Here is a 23,428-nt window from a genome sequence, read left to right on the forward strand (position 1 = left end):
TTCATAGAGCGGAATATTGAGTGGAGTGTCACACCGCGCAGTGACGTCAGCTACACTCTAAAAAATGCTGGGTTGTTTTTAAACCCAAAATTTGGGTTAGTCCATATTTGACCCAAAGTTGGGTTGAAAAACCCCAGCATTTTTTAGAGTGTAGAGGGAGAGTGAAAAGTGCACACTGAACAATGTGTGGCACGCCATATATTTTCGGCTAATATTTTTGGCCGTTTTTCTCTTTCCGGGCTGAAATCTCCGAAATTTCGGTGCATCCCTACAAAAAGTTAAAATACTCACTGATGCGCCAGAAGGAAACACAATGCATTAAAGGGGTCATATGATGCGATTTCAAGTTTTCCTTTCTCTTTGGAGTGTTACAAGCTGTTCGTGAATAGATAAGATCCCTAAAGTTGCAAAGACTAAAGTCTCAAACCCAAAGAGATATTCTTTATAAAAGTTAAGACTCGTCCACACCCTCCTAAAACGCCTCGTTTAAACACGCCCCCACATGTCTACCTTACTGTGTGGGAAGATTTGCATAACACCGCCCAAATGTTTATGCTAAGAATGAAGGCGTAACTTTTATTCTCACTGTAGTATTGTTGCTGCCGCCACCGTAGCAACGTCATATGACCCCTTTAAGAGCCTGGAGGTGAAAACTTTTTGAATTAGAACATCAGGGTAAACTGAACTGATTTTGTCTTCTGGTAAACATGTAAGTATCTAGTGTAGCTTCTGAAGGGCAGTACTAAATGAGAAAAAAAAAAAAAAGAAGATATTTAGGCAAAATAAGAAAACTGTACACATCTTCATTCTGTTCAAACGTTTACACCCCTGGCTCTTAATGCATCGATTTTCCTTCTGGAGCATCAGTGACCGTTTGAACCTTTTGTAATAGTTGCGTCTGAGTCCCTCAGTTGTACTCAGTGTGAAAAGATGGATATCAAAATCATACAGTCATTGTTGGAAAGGGTTCAAATATGCAAAAGATGCTGGAAAACCAAAGAATTTGTGGGACCTAAAGGATTTTTCTGAAGATTTTTTTGTTTGGATATTGGAATTATTCAGATACAAAAAGGAAATTTAAATTTCATATCCACCCTTATCCACTTGGCTTATTTTCTGCACATCTTTCTTTGTGTTTGCACTGCTTTAATTAGATGATGCATCCATGACCTGTCAGAGCATTTAGACCTCACTCAATCCTTTCCACACCTGTGTGATGGAGAGATCTGTGAATGGTCAGGTCCAGACAGGAAAATTAATATCTCTGGTTCTCTGTGCTCTATTTAAAACCTCAAAACCTTTGTCGGAAATGCATTGTGCAAATCAAAGCAGGTCTGTGAGGCTTGCAAAAGCAGCTTCTAACAGGAAAGTGGCTCTCAAACTGAACAAAAATCTCACAGAAAAGAGAAAACTGTGGAAATGAACTACAATCCCATGAAGCATTGCGAATTACGTGATAAAAAATACCCCATGGGTATTCAGTATAAAACTACTGACTAAAAACCACTGAAACTAAGTATAAAATACAGAAAATTCTAAGTTTATGACAAATTTCTTTACAAAAACACATGACTGCCAAGTTGATTCATTACCTTTTATATGTTAAGAACGGTTTCTCTGGATCTCGCTACAGCAATTATTTCAGCAATTAAACTTTGAAAGTCTGAAAGAGGTGTTAGTGCACAGTTTCAGGTCGTGAACGGCTTTGTAGGTCCATAAAAGTCTGGAAAACTCCAAACTACAGAAGAAAAGAAGCAAAGACCAAAAAGAAAGCGAGCAAGCTAAAGTAAAAGAACAAAGAGTGTTGCGGAGAAAGACAAACAAAGATCCAGAGAGTATACAACTCACCTCGCTCGCCCTTGGTGCATGTTTTCCCATCATCCTCTAGGTAGAAGCCTTTCTCGCACTCACACCGGTAGCTGCCAGGGGTGTTCACACAGATCTGTGAGCACACCGTCTCGTTATTGTTGGCACATTCATCAATGTCTAACGCAAGAACAGAGAGTGAAAGTGTGAGGGACGGAAAGTTGGCAAAGCGCAAAAGACGTGATGTTCGCTCCTGGGGCAGTATGGAGCGCTTCTGTCAGATCAGCCTGAGAAACAATATTTGACTCCCATCAAATCCACTTAACACTTCAGCAGTCTGGGAGGTCAGACCCTTTAAGAAACACTCATGCTGTTATTAAAGAGGCATTGAGAAATCAACCCTGTGAATTAAAAACAACCCATAGAGGGCGCTAACATATCCATACTGTTAAATATTCCTGATACTTCAAACAAGTCCAATTTAACGTTAATGGTCTTTTTGAAAAGCAAAAACATTTTTACAAAAAAGTTTCCATGGTAAAACTAAATTCAAGTAGTTTATAAATAAATAATAAATAATAAAGTACATTTAAGAATTTAATTATATTCATAATTATATATTTATATAAAATACAATTTTATGAACTATGAATTATGAACTATTTTACTATGAACTATTTCACAGCAGAAAAAATATATATAAAATGGGTAAATGTACATTTTGAGCATCACACACACACACACAAAAAATTGCATACACAATTATGCTGGAGAGCAAAAGCAAATGGTCATCATCACTTTTTCTTGTATTTGAATAATGCTTTCGTACCTGTGCTGCACATTTGTTGTGTGAAAACTGATTTGTTTTTGCACATTTTTTCAGTAATGCCAAACCCTGCCTACCACGGTAATACAGTACTTTGCACTCATATCTGTATTCGATATACTCAAATAAGTTCACTTCACTTTTCTCACTATCTAAATAAGAGCAAAATCTTACCCAGGCAGTATGGTTTCTCACGCTTTCTATGTCGTTCCCGGTCATAGCGATACCCAGGATAACAGGTGCACACCACACGGCCAAAATGATCGGTACACTGCTGTTCACATGGGGCGCCAGCGCACACATCATAGTCTGTGTATACAAACACACCCACAAACAAACAAATATCAACACAGCAAGAGAGGAAAGCACAAGACTACAAAAATTAAATCAAAACCCACAATATAATTGTCAATTCCGAAAATCATATGCAAATGTGCTACTTTAAAAGGCTTTTCCTTTCAGAATTTTATTACAATAGCTAAAACAAAACACTGAGGTCTGGGAAGCCATTACTGCCAGTTCCAGCCCAACAATTCTCGCATCTTTTCCTTATTCCATGATTTCTCCGGGAAGAGCCAAACCATCTCAGGCACAGCATGGAACGCAGTATGAGTCAGGGAAATATGTGTCCATTCTCAACCGGTAATTTATGTGTTTCTCATCAGCGGAGAGAGGGCAGGTAAGGACACCAGAGTACACAAACAGCATAGAAACAGAAAAAAGGCTTTAAAAACAAGCTGTAGACGGTCTCAAAGGGTTCCAGGGACCACTATACACCCTCTCAATGTGGCATGGCGAACCGCAAAACACAGACAATATAGTTGCACATTTTTATTTGACAGTTACGAGTAAAAACTCGTTAGTGGTTTGAACCCCTCAACCAAAGATCGAGAAGTATATTACTGAATTCATAAGCTAATATACCGACCTGTTCCCACTATAAAAACACACACGAGGTAATCAAGCTATCGTTACTGGTGGGGAAACTCTGTCAAGCTGTTTAAGGTGTGCTGGAAATGTTAAAACAACATTAAAAGCTCTAGCTGAGTGGTTTCCAAAAGGAATGATTTTGTTTAGAACACTAATGGGAGACGAGGGAAAACACGTCCAGAAATATCAGAGCAAATTCAACCCAGAGGAGTCTAATCTGGGTGAGAGAGAGAGAGCGAGTGACTGAAAGAGGTCTTACCTTCTGGAATACACTGTCCCAGTACAAACTTAAAACCTTCACAGCACTTCTTTCTGAAAGAGAGACGAAGTGAAAGAAATACATATAATATTTTCTTCAAAAATGTAATTAAGTCTTACCCTTGATAGGGTGTCATGGATGGTTGCCAGGATGTTGCTACACTACCATTCAAAAAAAAAATTGGGGTCAGTAAGATTAATAAATAAATAAATATTTTTATTCAGCGAGGACACATTAAATTGATCAAAAGTGACAGAAAAGACATTTATGATGTTACAAAATGATGTTTCTATTTCAGATATACATAATTCTTTTAAACTTTCTATCAAAGAATCCTGATAAAAAAAAAAAATAATAAGCATCAAGACGGTTTTCAACATTGATAATAATGAGAAATGTTTCTTGAGCTCCAAATCAGCATATCAGAATGATTTCTGAGGAATCATGTGACACAGAAGACTGAAGTAATGGCAGCTGAAAATTCAGCTTTGCATCACAGGAGTAAATTACGTTTTAAAATATATTAAAATAGAAAAATGCTATTTGAATTGTAATAATATTACTGTTTTTATTGTATTTTTTAAACCAACGAATGCAGCCTTGGTGAACATAAGAGACTTTTTATATATATAAAAAAAATCTTACCAACAGCAGTGCAGGAATTTTGCACAGTTGCATATTGGCTCTTTTTTTCTTTTTCTTTATTTTCTGTATTTTTTAATCTATTTTTTTTTCACCCGTTTCATCACCTGCCAGAAAAATCACAAGTGCTTATAAAAGTATCAAAGCAAATCTATCTCTAACAAGCTTCATGTTTTAAGGAATCATTCATATCTTTAGCACAAACAGACTGAGATGAGTCATGCACAGAAGTTTAATACTCAGGATTTTGGGTTTGTTCAAACCCCCAACTGAACGGATGAGCAATAATAATAATAGATGCTTGCCTAAGAAACTCCAAGGAAAAGACAGAACAGTGGCCTCAATCCAGCCTGAAACAAACTCGCATTAATTATTAATGTGACTTCTGTTTTTGTGATTATCCTAATCGTATTTAATTTGAAATCCAAGTCCACAATATGAGACAGACAAAGTGAAGATCCAAAGGTAAAAAAGGTGTTTTGTCTGGACAGTGATGGAAAACTCACCTCTAAGGTAAGACAATAATATCCCCCCCAACATTTTCCCGCTCTAAGTGGTCATCGTGGAGATGTTACTCTTTTGGAATGACAAGGGAACAACTCACAAGAACTAACAGAAATGATTCATTTCAACAATATGCTACAATGATTCCCAAATGTTTCAATGCTCAAAAAAATGAAAAACTAAAAATACAACGGGGCAATACAATGGGGGAAAATGGAATTTGGATATTAAGTAATGGTGATATCCTTTCCAACAGTCTTACTCACAAATTTTGTGGAACTGTTTAGTCTTGTCTGCCAGAGTAAGATCTGTTGGTCTAATCTGGAAGCAAACTGATCAACAATGCTTAAATTGCGCATATTAAAAAGGATATCAGCATGTTAAACAATTAAATGCATTGGTTTACAAGATAATAAGATATAAACAGCTAATATATTTCCACACAATCGCTTTTAAAACCACAGACGATCTAAGAGGTCTGAGGTTGGCTACGGCAGGCTGGTATGGTTTGAATCATGAGAGCTTGTTTAGGTGGTCTGATTCACACAGGAAAACTTTATTGGTTTGTTTGAAGTTCGAGATGAAAATATCAAGAACTACAATCACTTACAATCTCTCTCACACACAGTAAACCCTCCCAATATTAAGGGGCACCATCTATATCTTGATATCCTGAAAAAATTATAAATACACATCATAATAATAGACTTCAACTACATGAAACCATATGAAATTAATTTACAGAAATGATGCCGCAAGATGTAAATATTTACAATTTTGAATAATGAGTGGAGAAATCACTGATAATTAAAAAATAATCATGAGCCACAACTTGGCATTGAACTTAATAGACTTGACTACATTAGCTTGTTTTCAGACAGACTTGCAGTCTTTCCACTCCACACCCTTTTTTTTTTCTGCTGTATGTTGCCTAGAACTAATGGGTGTCTTTGGAGTTCCCTCCAAAATAAATAATTTTCCCATGCTAACAAGAACCTGTAGCATTCAGGTTACTGAGAAGCAGACTCTGGGTGTTTGTGTTTTTGCACTAAAGTTTCATTTTTACTCTCTTACATAAGAACCTATAAATGTAACAAATTACTTTTTTGAATAAAACAAACAAACAAACAAACAAACAAACAAAAAAACTCAATTACAATGACTCGATTAAACAAAATAATTTTTGTAGTATAATGTGAAGAAACTTAATTTTCAAAGAGTGAATAAGAGAGCTCAGGGTAGAAAAACTCAAATTCTGAACTCAATAAGACCCATGCTAAAACAGAACTGTAAAATCAACTATGCAGTGCCACACAAGTGCCGTAACTCACATTTATATGGAGAAAAACAGCAGAAACAGAGAGAATCCATGGAAGCGCTGGGAAGTGGAAGAGGAGGGCAGAGGAGGCACAAATCTCCTGCTATGGAAGGTGATGATGGGTGTGAGAGCAGAATGAGGTGGAGGTGATTTTCACACTTTGACGCATGTTTGCAGTCATGTACACACAGACACTCAGGGGGTCACATTCACTCTACTAAAGTAAAATCACACATGCATATGCACACCACTGTTACAGAAACATAAACACTTGGCATGTGTTACAATACAGCTGTCAATTTGCAACATATGCAAATGATCTCAACCTTTTCTCCTCGACACCAATCAGATTAAATGAAGTGCAAATGGAGACTTTAAGCAAGTCTCTTGCTTCTTGCATATTTCACTTAAAGGGGTCATAGGATGCCCATTTTCCACAAGTTGATATGATTCTTTAGGGTCTTAATGAAAAGTCTGTAACATAGTTTGGTTAAAATTTCTCAATGGTAGTGTAAAAAACACCTTTTTTTCCCTGTCAAAAACAGCTATTTTCAGATCAAGCTGTTTTTGTAGCATTTTCATTTAAATGTTAATGAGCTCTGCTGACCCCGCCCCTCTGTGCATGTAGCATCCTATGACCCCTTTAAAACAAAGGTAAAAATCTCTAGTAAACTCACATATCTCAACAACGTCTCAAACTGTGCTCAGGATAGTCAAGTCTATAATTAAAAATTAAAGCATTTCAACAAACACATACAGCAGGATAGTAAGGATGCAGGTTTATGTACACTGAGATGCAAAAGATTAAATCTCAGTTTTTCTGGTATGCTGACACCAAAGCCACCCTGATCCTCCACAAATACACAAACTCTGATATGTCCCTATCTTAAACACGCAACACTCAGAGAGAAGAACAGCCAGAACTGACCGTGGACCCTCATTGCTGTTTACACTCAGGTTTCCATCCATCTTGTGCTTTCACAAATATTCATACTTTAAAGGGGTCCTGTAACAAAGTTCATAGTCACGGGAAGGAGGAGGCGGGAACCGGCGAACGTTCAAAGAAAACTTTAATAATAAAATAAACACAAAATAGCGCGACAGCCCCTCGCGGACGACTGTCGCGCACAAACAGGACCAAAACAAAATTTTCGGCATGTCTAGAACAATTCTTACAAGTACAACACGACGTAGCTGGGCACCGCGGACAGACACCGCCGGTGTGCCTACACTCATAGAAAATAATGTATTTGAATTTTAAAGATGTGGTGCGACGCAACGCTGCGCTTCTTGTCCGGTGCGTGACCGCCTGAAACGCTGTTGTGACGAGTGGGGGCGGGGCCGAGAGCCGTGGGAACGGAGCGAGGCCGGTGGAGTGATTGCGACTTTTCATAAAAAACTTTAAAAGCGACATTATAAAGACATATAAAACCCAAACTTTGAAATCTATCATGAGTTCATTTTTGTAATTATTACAAATTATACAATTATTAGAATTAGCTTTTTTATATTGTAAACATCTTTATATAACCTCAAAATAAAGGGTAATTTAGTTGTGGGTGTGATGCAGTATGAAGCATGCAAATACCCAGGAATTTTAGGAACTAAATCTGCACTGCATGAAAGTATTTATTAATATGTGCATCATTAATATGAAAAATTATACAAGCTTAATGGATAGGAGAACATAAAATCCAGCTGGACCAAATCCCATAATGACCTAAACAGAGCCAGAAATGTTCAAACATGGAATCAAACTATACTGTATACATCACACAATCCAAAACTATGTAAATATACAAAACTTCACAAGAGCTATAATATTTTGCCTTGAGCAACCCCAGAGGTTCTGTGCTGAGGTCTTATATAGACTACGGCTACTTACACCGATTCATATTATCTGTGTGACACAGCACTGGTTTAATCTCAGAAGCTTGAAAGCACAAAACTAATCATGAGTCTGTGCTTGGTAAGTGTTCAGGCCTGTCTCTTTCTAAATAAAATGCACTCTACAGATGCAAATTACAAAATCAGTGGAAAAAAGCAAGACATTTTTTCTAAAGATAAGGCCAATGGCACAAACGTTTAAAATAATGACATATATTAATGTGAAGGCTTTGAATCACTCCCCATAGTGGAGCGTCTGTCAGTGTGGATAAACCCTGATAGACTGATAGAGGCCAGATTCAGTTTTCCTGATGACCATTTCTCATGCAGGACCTCTGAGAGACACTCCAGTCTTCATGAATGCAGTTAGACACAAAATAGTGGAGGTTCAGAGCAAGTTATCTTTTTGAACTGGAAGGAAGTTTTGACCTTTGAAAGTTACAATATGTTTTCATAGTACATCAAACTCATTTCAAAATATTAAGGACAATTTAATTTCTCATGATATGACACCTTAAAGGGTTCCTCCTAATAAACTTAAGAAAACAAAAATACTAAACTAATATCCATTCCTCCTTGGAAATCCACGAAAAAGATAAAGAAACTTAATTCATTTGAGCATAGAACCTGATGAACTGGGAGTGAAACAGTATTTCAACTAAATTTACTTTGAATATTTTGTAGGACCTTCTGTCAAACAGATGTTTTCATCCAGTAGATTAATATTCCAGAATTCCATGCAACTGCAGGCCGTTACATCATTTACTATTTAAAATCCTCTTGGGGCCAGACTGCAATAAGATCACATTGAATAGCAGAAGAGGATGTGGGGCGCTGTTGTGTGGCCCGATTGCTCTGATGGTTCGCACGTCTCAGGAGGGGAGGATCCAGATGTGAACCCAGCCTTGGGAGGTTTAAAACGGGATGAAATGGATTAGTTCAGGTTGAGTCACTCAGAAACAACAAGAATTCTAACCAAATCCTTGTTATGTAAGAGAGAAAAAGAGAAAGCAACGGAATTTGCATGCAGTGACACGTTTCAACAAAGTGTAATCAGTGACTGGAAGAGATGTCTTATCACATTTATTCAATATCACTTATTGATAATTCATTTAGAAAAGTCATCTTGAGCCCTTTTCACTCACTTAAGCACCTGATTTCGACTTCTAAGAGTGTTTTAGTCCTCATAGAGCAGGTGTATTTGCTTGCAGATGAAAAGGAAAGGTTTAGTTATTCTGGCACGTTAAAAGAGCTTAAAATAAGTCAGACAGTAAAAATGAGCTGGGAGTGTTTTGTTTAGATACAATAGTGCGGAAAAGGAAATGTGTTGTTTTTCTTCAGCCTCTGCTAAATGATAGATGGAAATTATGGGAACTCTATGAATGAGCGGTGAGATTCCAGTACCATGTCCAAACAAAAACAGGTGCATTAACACTGAGACACATTCACTTTTAAACAGAGCTTTTACTTGACTTGTCAGGCATTATTAGTGGGTACAGTAGCACCTGTGCTTTCCTAATGTTGTGTTTATTTAATTTCCCACGCTGATGGGTATCCAGTTACCAGGAGAAAATCAGGTCTGGATTAGTGTGACCTCAGCCCCACTCGCTGGGCTCTGAGAGATCTCTAATTACCTTATAAACAAACTGAGCACAGACCTGCAGTAAACACACACACACACAGACAGTGCACATGGAGGAAATAACATTACATTCTGTCTACACTGAGAAATTTATCATGGAATGCACAAAGTCTATGAGCAACGTCAGTTCAATTCAAATCAAATACTATTTGAATTTTAAGGCTCTAAATAAAGGTTCCAAAAATAAAAGTGATTATGATGTTCTAATGATGCCATTTTAAAAACCATTTTAATGTCCTATATGTCATAAGAGAACTTAAATATTCTATAATGTTATGACAATTTCTCTGATATTAAATTCTGAATGAATGTTCTGAATTCAAAACAAATTTCATTCAAATTCAAACACATTGCTCAAAAGGAGCTCCACAAAGAATTGCTCCACAAAGAATTGTGCCTTGCACAATTAAAATTGAATTGCTAAAAGAGCTCTGTGATAATGTTAAATCAAGAACATTAAAACCAACATGAAGCAGCATACGCAAGCCATTTTAATTTCGTAATGCAACATTTCCAATTACAACAGCATAAATAAATAGAATGAATGAATAGGTAGGGGTAAGAAAAAAAAAAAACAGAATAAAAGATAGAATACATGATAGAACAAACAAAAGGTAGATTGAATGTATGATACATAGAACGACAGAACAAACAATAGACACATAGATAGAATCATAGAAAGAACGATAGATAGAACAATAGATAGATAGATAGATAGATAGAATAATAGACAGAACAAACAATAGAATCGATTGATCGATAGAACTGGCTGAAATACACTACACAACTTTTGCACAGATTTTTGTCACAGTTTACAGTTTGGAGGGGTTGACACTAGTTGCAGAGTTGTGAATTCCAGCCTGACAAGGAAGGTTATTTCAAAGACACTAGTGAATCATGCACAGTAAGTCCAGGAATGTGTATTAAAAAAAATTAATTGGGAGCATTTCAAACCCATGATGTAGGGCTGTGCAAAAAATCGAATGCGATTTTCATGCGTATCTCGTCATCAATGAATCGCCTGCGATTTTGAACGCGATTTTGTGTAGCTTGTCAGTGAACTACGGCTCTGTGTAGTAAATGCCGCTCCATCTGAACGCACGTGCTGGAGATTTACTACTAATCACAGGAGCGGCTTTACTGACGAGATGTGCATGAAAATCGCATTCGATTTTTTGCACAGCCCTACCATGATGACTTTAAGATTAGCATACCACTTGAACTTGATACCTTGTATTTAATATTCACAGATACATTTTCGAGACTATCTAGCCAAGCACAGCACAAAGTCATCAACAATCACAGCTGGAAATCACAGGCTAACAAATGCACAACAAAAATGTCAATTTCCTTCATAATTAACATCCACATAATTGGTCAGGAGCCTTAGCCATTAGCAGCTGTGTAAGAAGAACGGTCGTATTATTTCATGGATTTGCGGCGGGCATCTTTCTCCCCTTCTCCTGAGCAAAAACCTCTACAGCTGGAAACTGTAAATTACACAGACCTCCATTAATGTTTGGTGATATATAATGAGTGTATAACTCAACACAGGCTTTGTGTATGTGTGTGGCTGTTTGAAGTTTCAGTATTACACATGTAAGGGGTCTTATTAGAGCCTAGAACTCATTGAATCTTATACTGCATGTCAGTAAACACCCTTCGCTCGAGTTGGGTCTCTGAAAACTGATTTGATCTTGGTGCTTTTGTGCCAAGTGTGTGTATGTGTGTTCAGGGGGTTTTAATTGTTTTGCTGGTGCTCTGACGCAGAAGGCCACTTTACCTTCTCTGCTTTTACACTTAGAAGAATCTTGATAATGTGGCACAGATCAAGAGCCTGAAAACTCTACATTCCTCCACACTGGCCCCAGATGTGGCTTCTCGTTTTTCTTGTCTTCTCTCTGTGCGCACTGTAACACCACCCACAGGAGTCGGTGTGCCTCCAGTAACCCACTGGACTGAATTTTCCCCCCGTGCTTTAACGTTCACAACTTCACATTAAATCACAGAAGTGCTGGTGCTTGTTTAGGTGTAACTGCTTGGAATAGGGCCTGACAGAACCAGCCTGCCAATGCAAAGATCTGCCTGTCAACATTTCAGACATGCTGAGGTGATGAGAAACCGAAATGAATTCAGATTGATGCTGTAATGGGCATTTAGTCCGTCTGGAAACCTATGCTGGCATGGGCATCATGTAATCCATGGGCGTTTCACAGTAAAAGTTCAAATTTCAGTTGAATTTAAAGTGTGCTTGTCAGTTACTTCAACATACACACTGCTGATAAAGCTGATAAACAGTGAGCAACTGTGAAACTTTAAATGTAGAGTATTATAAAAACTGAATGTCAATTTAATGTTATGTGAGTGAAGGAGATGGGTGATAAAATTAAAATAGTAACACTTAAAGCCTTTATGTATAATACATTACAAAGCTATTACACTGTATTGCATTATATATTTTCATTAATAATCTTAACCAAAGTTAAAATGAATTATAATATTTGAAGGTTTGTTTGTCACTTGTTTTAATGCTTAATACCTTGTAAAGGTGTAACAATTAACATCTAAGTATTATAATGTATTCTAACAATTATTCATGAGATCATGCAATGCATTAGGCTACAAGGTGTATTACAAGGCATAATTAATGCATTAAATAAGCTTTCATAATGCATTATATAAAGGCTTTAAGTAAGTGTTACCATTAAATAAAATGAAAGTGGGCGATAAATATTAAATAAAACAATATTTTCTTAAATTCTGGTTGAAATAAAAAACATTATATCACATCACATAATTTGAACAGCTAACCAACCAAATTTTAAAGAACAGAAATATTAATATTTCCCAGTTCCAACTGGTATATTGGCCACATCTAGGATGGAAATCAATTCTTTTAAGAAACTCAAGTCCAAGAAAATTCCTGAGCAAGACTGGCAAGCTGGAAAATATTTGAGAAATATAATTTATGTGTTGAGTTGTTGCTTTGGCAAATCTTCCTTCTTTGTCACTCTGCCTCTTGCTCTCCCTCTATTGTTTTCACATCACTCCTATTTGCAATCAACAGCTCGAGAGAGGAATCTAGAGAGAGGAGCTGGCCAACTTTAGAACAGAAATCACTTACGGACAGCCAAATGTCATTCTGTGGAAGCATGCGATGACTGGATCTGTCTACTTTACTGTTTAAAAAAAATGCCTTGTTGGTTTCGTCTATCCAATGTTTACATTACGATATGTGATCAGAAACTGCTTCATAGTCAAGAACTGGAAGCAAACACATGGGAACAGCATGGGGAATTATTTGGAAGTTGTGCAGCATACAGTCTATGACAAATATGAAACAGTGCTCAAGCGCTACTATTCCAACAATCATCCAGAGTTTTATTTATAACATGATACCTCACATTACAGCCATTTTCTTGAAGGCTGTATTAAACCCCCGAGCATATGATGTTGCAATATTTAGGAATCACCAAAATTTTAAAAAACAGCAGTTTAACATCCATTACAGTCCGCCACGGTTCTCAGTGTCCTTCAAATATCAACACCTGGGGTCCGCAAATAATCTCAAGCCCCATGTGTTATAATAAAGCCAACGTTTTGGCGATCTGCTTACTTTATGTAACTCACTTTATGTAATCTATAGCAACACTGTGGCAAGTTATGTCAAAACACGCACTTAGGGGGGCAGTTGTGGCCTAATGGTTAGAGAGTCGGACTTGTAAACCGTAGGTTGCGGGTTCGAGTCTCGGGTCCGGCAGGAATTGTCGGTGGGGGAAGTGAATAACCAGCGCTCTCTTCCACTCTCAATACCACGACTGAGGTGAGACCCTTGAGCAAGGCACCGCACCCCCAACTGCTCCCCGGGCGCCGCAGCAATATGGCTGCCCACTGCTCTGGGTGTGTGTTCACGGTGTGTGTGTGTTCAGTGTGTGTGTGCACTTTGGATGGGTTAAATGCAGAGCACAAATTCTGAGTATGGGTCACCATACTTGGCCTCACTTCACTTTCACTTTTAAAACTTCTATGTATAAACCGTTCATCAATGCAGGGGTGAACCAATTGTCTGTCATGGTGCGCTGGTTACTCAAGCGAGCAGTAAGAACGAAATGCCTCGCCAGAAAGTTCAAGAGAGGAGAACGGCTGTCGGAAAATACTAGTGTTATGTCTCCAAAACACTTTGCCTTCTGGGAATACAGTTAGAGGAAGGCATAAATTACAAAGAACAGTTACCTCTGAAAAGTGCTTGGATATCTTTATGTTTTCAGTATTTTATGTCATTATTTTTTTGTATTTTTTCTTGTATTGTATTCAAACATCATATTTGAAGGAACTTCCTACCCTTGCTAAAAATATCACTGACAAGCCACAGGATGCTTTGCAGACCTGAGAAAAGTGCCTTTTATCATGAATTGCAGATGATCTTTAGAAGGAACTGCACTTTTTCATAAAAGGTATTATTCATTTTGTCTTTTTTTTACCGGTGAAAAATGTTTTTTTTTACTGTTACGTTCACTTCTTTAATTTTGTCCCCCCTCCATAGTCAAATTTCAGCCGGTACAGTTGCCTTGGGACTATAACATACTGTAAACATAATAGCCTGAATTGACTTTGGCGTTTATTATATAATTGCACTAGGTACATAGGACAAGGCAATTTGTCTTGAAAAAGGATATTACTCTAAAGACGTGCTGTGCGCAGGTCAGCATCCGTGACCCGCACTGATCAAGCAGTGTTTCTGTCAGAGAATAATTCTGGATCAAATCTTTAAGCTCCTGAACTGTCTAGTCATCACAATGTTGACCAGCCAAAGTTTAGTTAGCCTCCATGGCGCACTTTACAGTGGTCATGCACAAACCAAGGAAAAAAGCAGTTGTGTGAAGCAATAAAAATTCAAGAACACTAGAGGGACTTATTAGTTATGCTGTCTCAAAAGCATCTGCAATACAAGAGAGCAATTTAAGTGTCTTCAAACTAATGAACAGTGTTCAATCAAATGTTTATAGCTGTAATTTTTAATGCATCTTACCAAAACACCTAACCTAATTCATATAGCACTTAACATACTTAAAATAACACATTTAGTATGCACTTAGTATAGTATAATAAAAATATAATAAGTGCATCGATATTAGTACAACTTATGTGGATTTGAATGTTTGAAAAAATGAATGTTTGTGTAGGATACATCAAACCTGCGTGAATGGTTTGCTTAATTCAATAATGTTCACTTTTTACGTAGTTCCGCATTCCCAACTGAAGCGTTGTCAGAGGTTTAGAAAATATTAAATCAGTCGCCATGCAGTCAAATCACAACACTTTTCACAGTGTAAATGTGCAGATGGTCTGACACATTGGCCAACATCCCCCCCAATAACACGATAGTCACAAAACATCACTGAAAAGCAAAAATAAAATGGCTCCGATAACCATTTTGGACCCAAATGACATGAGGCGACCTGCTGCAGAATATTTAGGCCTATGTCATTATCGTGTGAGGTCTTGTTTTTCCATCACATTTAAAGTTCCCAACCTGAGACGCACATGTGAAAGTTTCGGTTTTTGTTGTTGCACATGCTCACTGACATTAGAAATTGTCGATTTCTTTGTTGTCCTGACAACAGTCGGAGGGTTCTAGTCTAGAAAAGACCCCCCAAAGCCCATGTGGTTGTGGTAAGATGCAGTTCTGTCTCCTTTTGGCCAGTAATCACATGTGGAACAATCTCTATCCTCATCTCCATTTCTCTCTCTCACACTCAGTAACCAGTTTCTCTATCTGCACCATCTAAATATCTCACAATATCCCTTTTGAGCCTGTAAGCGATAAGGTTAATTAAACCAAACAAGGAAAAGATGTGCGTCGTCTCAGATACACAAACACAAAGCCCTGAACAACCAAGAAAAATGCAACGTCTGGCTTCAATATACAGCAGGTGGAAGAAGTCAAGGTATCTTTAGAAGCGTGTTAAGGAGGACTGGCACTGAATTTAACAGGTGTGATATCTCTCACCCTGACAACCCCGGAAATTACAGAGAACATGCCTGTCCATAAGTTGTTATACAGAATCCACGTTTACGGATGTCCTTTCTTTGCATTATACTCTCTTAACTCGAACCATACTACACCACTGGCCTTGGGCCAGATCAACGATGAAGAAAGGGCTTCGACTACTGGAACCCTCAAGAGACGGACTATTTGCACAGTAACGGGAGGATTTTCCAGGAAAATGTCAAGTGCATGGACTGACCACTTGGGCTGCTTCATAAACAGTGACACGTTTACTGCCGAAGGACATGAATGAATGATGGGATGAATGAATGAACACGTCCCTTGTTTCTGAAAAATCAATCCTGGAGGTACTGACCTCTGGAAAGAGGTTTACAAAAACACCAAATCAGGACAAAGAGGTGTTGCTTGGAAACAAATGATTCAGTTAAGCGGAAAATATATTATATATGTCAACAAGGCGATTTTAACGATAGACGCAGTTGAAGTATTCTCAGACAAAAAGGTTTTTTCTTTCACATCCAATTTGTTGGAGAGTCAAAGGCTTATGGGTTATCAGATGACCAAGTTTTTCCCTGCGATTTAGCAAGAAAACAGAGCGGGTACAATTTGCATGTCTTGAACTGAAAGCAGTATGTCTAAGTGACTTTAAGATTTATGCATGACCGACAAAAATATGTTAAAATTAAGAAGCACACAAGACTATAATAATGGTACAATGTCAAAATGCGCTAAAAAAGAGGCCTGGCATCCAAATGCTTGAATATCCGGCTGACTGAAAAACGACTGGTACTGTAGCACTTAAACAGTCCAGAACATTTCCTTTTACTAGTTAAAATCCTAGAGGTATGATAAATTATAGTCTCTTCTCCTAATGGGAGAATAAATTAAGTTAAAATGACCACAAACTGTGTCTAAAGCAAGACCTGCCTGTAAAATATGCGTTGAAAATCCCAAAACAGGCAAACGGTTAAATACCTAAAGGAGGAAAAAACCCAGAATGTGGTTTTGCTGAACCACGTACAATTTCCTATGCAAACCCAACAGTTTTTAGACAACCCATGCTTCACTTCATTATCCACTACACATCAGTCATGCAGTTTAACACATTTAAATGTCTTTCCATAAAAATGAAGAATTAAAATAAGCACAATTTAGCCATGCTGGGAAATTATAGCATTGGTGGGAAAAGTCTTCAAATCCAACAGATCCTGCATGATGTATGGAAATCTCCGAGCACCAAAATGAACCAAATTCATTCATTCAAAATGATTCAGATTCATTAAAAATTCATTTGCTTTGATTTCTTTAAAGGGGTCATATGATGCTGCTAAAAACAACATTATTTTGTGTATTTGGTGTAATGAAATGTGTTTATGCAGTTTAAGGTTCAAAAAACACATTATTTTCCACATACTGTACATTATTGTTTCTCCTCTATGCCCTGCCTTTCTGAAACGTGTATTAATTTAGGCCCATGGTACTAATTCCATTTGAACACACTTAACAGGATAAAGGCCCGCGTACACACACACAGACACAGACACACACACACACAATGTTGACACAGTACAAAGCCCTATATATTATCAACCTGTGTCTCGACCATCCTGCTTTAATTCAGACCAAAGCTAACATCTGTTTCTCTTTAGGAAGCCAAATCCTCAGTAGTCTGCATTCAAACTATTGGCACCTATTCAACAACACATAACCCCCCTGAAACCATGGCAGGGGCAAATGGATCTTGTCAAAATTACGCTTAAAAAGGATAAGTGTGCGGCAAAGGCAGAGTGACAGCGCCATTTTTCATGCAGTTGGAAAGAGCCAAGAGTTTGTCAGTACTGCAGGGACTGAAACAGTTAGAGCGCCGGCTATTTTCAGTGATGACTAGACTCATCCTCACATGGAGGTCTGTTGTCCTAACAAGATAAAATGGGACATGAGTCATGGTAAAAAGGTTAATACGTGCTCTTATACACTGAGCTGTGGAGATCAAATGCATAACACAATTTACCAATCAAAAATTCCAGATACAGTGTTAAGTTAGTATTCATAGATATTCGTATGTGACAATTACATGTACATTTTGCTAAGCTTGGATATACACTGAAATAAGCATTACAGACAGCTTTTAAAACATAAAAGTATCTATGTACACTTCCATTCAAGAGTTTGTAGTTTAAATAAATAAATAAATAAAAATTGTATTATTAAACTCATTAAAAGTGACATTTAAAGACATTTATAATGTTACGAAAGATTTATATGTTATATAAACACTGTTCTTTTGAACCTTTTTACTCAAAGCATCATGAAAAAAATGCACAGTTTTCCACAAAAATACTGAGCAGCACAACTGTTATCAACATTTATAATCATAATCATAATAATAATAATAAATGTTTCTCGAGCCCCAAATTAACATATTACAATGATTTTTGAAGGATCATGTGACTCTGAAAACTGGAGTAATGATCAAATAAGTGCAAAAAAACAAACAAACAAACAAACAAAAAAAACCTTTATTAAAAAATATATATATATATTTTATATCATTAAAAATCCTTTACAAATATTTGTACAGTTACATTTTACTATTTAAATAGTATAATAGTTATATCTGAGGTAAACGTTTCAATTAATTGCATGCAATGCCATCACATTTATGCCACTGATTAAATACAATAAAGTCAACGTAATAATTTCATGAATTCAATATTCTATGAACCTAGTAACCTACAGTAAAAAGAATTCATAAAGCTTTGAAGGTCTTGAGTTAAAGTTGTTAAAATATTCACCACATTTTATACACAATACCCTGATTATTACTCAGATCACATTGCCTACATGGTCCCATTCTTGCCTTCTTCCTTTCATTTCCTGTCCACTCGCTAATAAAACTTCAATTAAAAAAATCAATTATAAAGATCTGTTTACAACTCGCAGACAAAGTGATTTTCAGTTAAATGGTTAATTAACACACAAATCTCTGTGCAACATACACAATGAATGTGCTGCCAAGTAATTAAATCAGTATTTTTCCTAAGTTAGAAGTATAGCTTTTCAAAGCAGTGCACACATATTTGGTAAAACAGGATGTTTCAGTCACGCTTTTACAAGTGAGCTGAACATGAACAAACAAACCTATCACAGCACTGTACAAATGAGACTAGTTTATAGAAACACATGCCATTCATAACAGCAAATAATGAGCACGAAACAAATCACCTAAGACTTCACCCATGATTAACAAAAGCTTGGAACTTTGCAGTAAACATGTAGACAGGATGAGTGGACCTCCGCCAAGCCAAAACCTTGAGGCTACTCCACAGCAAAGAGAGACGTGGATCAAACTCTTCATTTTTTGGCAAGCATGCCAACATTTTTAGCTACCAACATGCTAAGTCACATTCTATTTGACCTGATTGCTAAAACACATGGATTACAAGACGTTTCAGTGCCCAACTAGCAGGTCTGGACAGCTAGTATTACTGCAAGTCTGAAACAAATCAAAATAATGCTAACGCCCAGTTGCACAGATTTTGTGCCAAATTACTTCATCTTTAATTATACACAGCTCATCATCTGCTATGTCTGCCATTATCAAAGCACACATAAAACATTATTAATATAAATGATAGGTTATCATCTTGGAAAAATCGATATTCACAGCCCCAAACAAAGATGCAAAGAGACATAATTATCCAAGCCTAAACAAGTTAAATACCATTTGGTTGAAGGTCTGTTTTTCTTTAAGTTCTTCTGTGTTGGTAGTTTTTGTAGTACTGAAACCTGATCTCAGAAGCGGAAACAAAGGGGAACTGGAGCACTTATAAAGGATCACGAAGGTCATTACTATCATTTTGATAAAACAACCTTGGCAAAGAAATGCACCCATGGCAACTACATTCAATGTAATGCTCAAATACCGAACAGAATTGAATGGAATCGAATAGAATCGAACAAAACAGAACAGAATAGAATACAATAGAAAAAAAAAGAAAATATGAAGTTTGTTGACAATTTTTAGGATAACTCATCACCAACAGAAAAATTTGTGAGTAAAAGCAACGCTGGACCATGTTCAGGTCAGCATTAAATTAAATAATTTTTTGACTTATTTTACTTTATTATTATTTATTATTTTGCTAGTTCTGTGTTTGTGTCCAAATAAAATAGTTCATCATTTGAAATGTGTGCCAGGGTTTTAGTACTGTAAACCGTGTTAATCTACCTTAAGAGAAGTAACATGATTGACAGTTTAAGATATTTCTACAAAAACCACCGTAACAGGGTTTAATAAAATCACTTAAAGTGATAATCTTACGTGCCCTTGAAGTTCATTTAATCAAATAAATGAATAAATAAATATTTAATATTACATGCATATAGATGTTTTATTTACATTTTATTTATATAAATATAAATTATATTTATAGAATTATATTTGCATTTACAAAAGGCCTATAATTCACTGTTAAAACTCTATAGAGTATGTGTCATATTTACACACCACTAAGGGACATAAAAGGCACCTGGTTCATAGAATGATCTATGTATCTTGCAAAGAGCACTTCACAAATGAATTACAATCTAAGAGAATGACCTTTTACTGTAATTCACTTCATTGGCCTTGTGCATTGCCCTGGCACATCATGCCGGAAAGAGGAGAGATTCTTAAAGCTTGGCACTCAAACACAGAGACAATCAGGAAAGGACAACCCACAGAGAGCTTTCAAGACAAAAAAAGGAATTCAAAGCCATCCAAAAATTGTATTGAGTCCTTTGTACTAATAAACAACAGAACTAAATTTTTAATGCATTATGTAACCGTAAAATGCAAGTTCATTTGACCTGGTGAGACCAGAAAGACATCAGGAAAATGAATAGGAAACTACTGCACATCTCGCTTAGATTTCTGCATGAATACATCTATAAATACCGCAAACTTCCAAACGTGGCATAAAAAAACCCAGTACCTATAAATAGGACATTTTTTTCGCTTTAGTACACACTGAGGAATCCACAAACAGAAAGAAGTGAAATGAACTGAATCAAATAATTTCATATTGAACTCAATATTGGTTTATTGTAAAAAGTCACGCAACGGTATAATACCGCAAATAAAATAAAGACTGCCTACAGCTTTGGTTTATGGCTGCCTCTGAGAACGAGACAAATTCTTACCAAGCGTGCTCATGATGATATATGAGACTTAACAGATATATGACATTTATAGCGCTTGTTTGCCAATGCTCTGGCATATCACAAGATATCCTGCTGTGATACTCCTATACCAGCATACTTCATTACATATCATGATCCTAGGAAGAAAGCCACCGCTATCCGCCGGTTGAGATTTAAGACCGCTCTATACAATGAATATTAAACCCATTAATTTGGGTTTGTTTAGAGCCACCCGTTAAATGTTATATTCATCCAAACTCTCTAATCGAATAACTGCTCACACTGACTTTGCCTCAGGCTCTTTCTAGGTGGAAAACATAAGTAATTAAATTCAGAGAACATCAGTCAATGCCTCAGTGTCTCAAATAACTACTGCTTGACATCATCTGAAATGAGCTGAATAACATGGCAAAGAAGGTGTTATGCAGAAATGTATTTTTTAATTTAAAATTTGTCAATAAATCCAGTAGATATTTCTAGATAAAAGCAAATGATGTCTTCCTATCCTTCATAACTTCAACAACATGCTTTGTTAACATGGTTAGCTCAATAAAAATGGCTCTGGGGAGAGAAAGACTATATAATTTTTCTGTTTCTCCAAACAATGGAGAGAAATTATTGAAGACCATCCAAAAGAAATGACAAGGAAAATTTCACTTTTATTTACAGCTCTGATAAAAGGCACTTAGAATCTTTACAGCCTTGAAAGTGCAAGGAAAATGGGTTCATGCACAAAGCAAGCTGCAACATACGGTTTCACAATCTGCAGCTTATGCAATGATTTTATCATAGAACAAACATTTTATTAACAGTTTCCTTCTCTTGTGATTGGCCATCATTTACATACAGCTGAAGACCTCGGACATAAACGTCAAGTTGCTCTGGTGAAAAAGTGTTTTAGTTAACTGCATCTGCTCTACATTGTTCTCAAAAAGACTGACATGAGAACAATAAGAAACCTACATTAAACGCAGATATCAATCTACACCCAATGCAATTGCTTACAGGTGGATCAAAACACCTGCCAAGATGGAAATCATCATGGCTGACATGAAACTTTCACCAAAAACTTCTGCGTTTGTAAGACTGATGCTACATTGTTTCCCTTGTGTGTTTTTTAAAAGTGGTAGGGCACAGGCAGCGCTAGTTCTGACAAAGAATTAGCTCATGAATATTTAAAGGATAGTTCACCCAAACCTGTATGAGTTTCTTTCTTGTGTGGGAAACAAAAGAAGATATTTTAAATGTTGGTAACCAAACAGTGGCTGGTAGCCATTGACTTCCATAGCATGGAAAAAAAAAAAAACTTGGACACCAATGGCTACCAGCAACTGTTTGGTTCTTTAAAATATTCTTCAAATATCTTCTTTTGCGTTCAAATGAAGAAAGAAATTCCTACCGGTTTGGAACAAAATGAGGGTGAGTACATGACAAAATTTTACTTTACTTTACTTTGCTGTTTTAAATGTGATGTATTGATTTGTAGAACAGGTCTGTAGTACAGTATTTACACATTTTCAATTCAAATTGAAGTGTAAACCATAATGATTAGACTAGAAATGTATGAAAAAAAATTATTAAAACAGGAATTTTTAACAGCACATTGAATTGCTATTTCTCTTATAGAAATGTAGAGTACATCTGATTCTGATTCTCAGTTGATAAATGCACGGATAAGAAATTAAATTGGGTGGATGACGTGGAAATGTTTTTCGCTTAAAATACAAGACATTCAGGGTTCCAACCCGCCCTAAAATAATTTTTGATTTTAATAAGCCAAAATTGCAGCTGTACCACAGTAGATGTATATCAGCAATGGGAACACATTTGTTTTAGGGTTGTGACGGTGAGGAAATTTTCCCACCGGTTAATCAACGTGTGACAACGGTATCACCGTTGTTTGCATTTTGATTTGTGATTTCACTGGAACAGACAGTGAACCACAGAAAAGCAAAAGGGTGCACAGCTGTGTGTGGTAGAAAACATGGCCGCTCTACGCCACTGGTAATAAATGCAACAACAACACAGTAAACAAGTTACAGAATTCCAGCAGACTGCCACACATTACTACACATACAAACAAAATGCAAACTTCAGCCTAAGAACCAGAGATGTCAAAGACACCACCGTCCCTACTTTAAATGACGATGAAAAACAGAGGTGTGATAACTTTGGGATGGATAGCTGGATATAATGATTAGGGTTGGGTATCGTTTGAATTTTATCAATTCCGATTCCGATTCTGCTTATCGATTCCGATTCTTTTCGATTCCCAGTTTTGATTCCAATGTGATTAAAAAATTATATCAAACATTTATCCTGTGTCTCTTTTTTTTGCAAACCATTTATTGGAGCTGAATACCATGAACAAAAATCAACAGGCTACATAAAAACTGGACTCTTTAAGAGCTGTTTGTGTG

The 23,428-nt window shown here is 36.7% G+C and overlaps 1 protein-coding gene across 3 annotated transcripts in view; it reads right to left on the reverse strand.

The window, feature by feature from the left end:
- The window catches only part of LOC107719070 (collagen and calcium-binding EGF domain-containing protein 1-like), a 60,635-nt gene that overhangs the window by 17,054 nt on the left and 20,153 nt on the right, over nucleotides 1–23,428 (reverse strand). For all 3 annotated transcript variants that reach the window (XM_016526378.1, XM_016526379.1, XM_016526377.1), the window contains 3 exons: nucleotides 3,822–3,874; nucleotides 2,807–2,941; nucleotides 1,849–1,986 (listed from right to left, as the gene is read on the reverse strand). In XM_016526378.1, coding sequence (XP_016381864.1) covers nucleotides 1,849–1,986; nucleotides 2,807–2,941; nucleotides 3,822–3,874 — 326 coding nt within the window. The remainder of the gene's footprint in view (nucleotides 1–1,848; nucleotides 1,987–2,806; nucleotides 2,942–3,821; nucleotides 3,875–23,428) is intronic.

The sequence above is a fragment of the Sinocyclocheilus rhinocerous genome, unplaced genomic scaffold, assembly GCF_001515625.1.
Source record: "Sinocyclocheilus rhinocerous isolate Xijiao unplaced genomic scaffold, SAMN03320098_v1.1 scaffold663, whole genome shotgun sequence".
In the NCBI taxonomy this organism is placed as follows: domain Eukaryota; kingdom Metazoa; phylum Chordata; class Actinopteri; order Cypriniformes; family Cyprinidae; genus Sinocyclocheilus; species Sinocyclocheilus rhinocerous.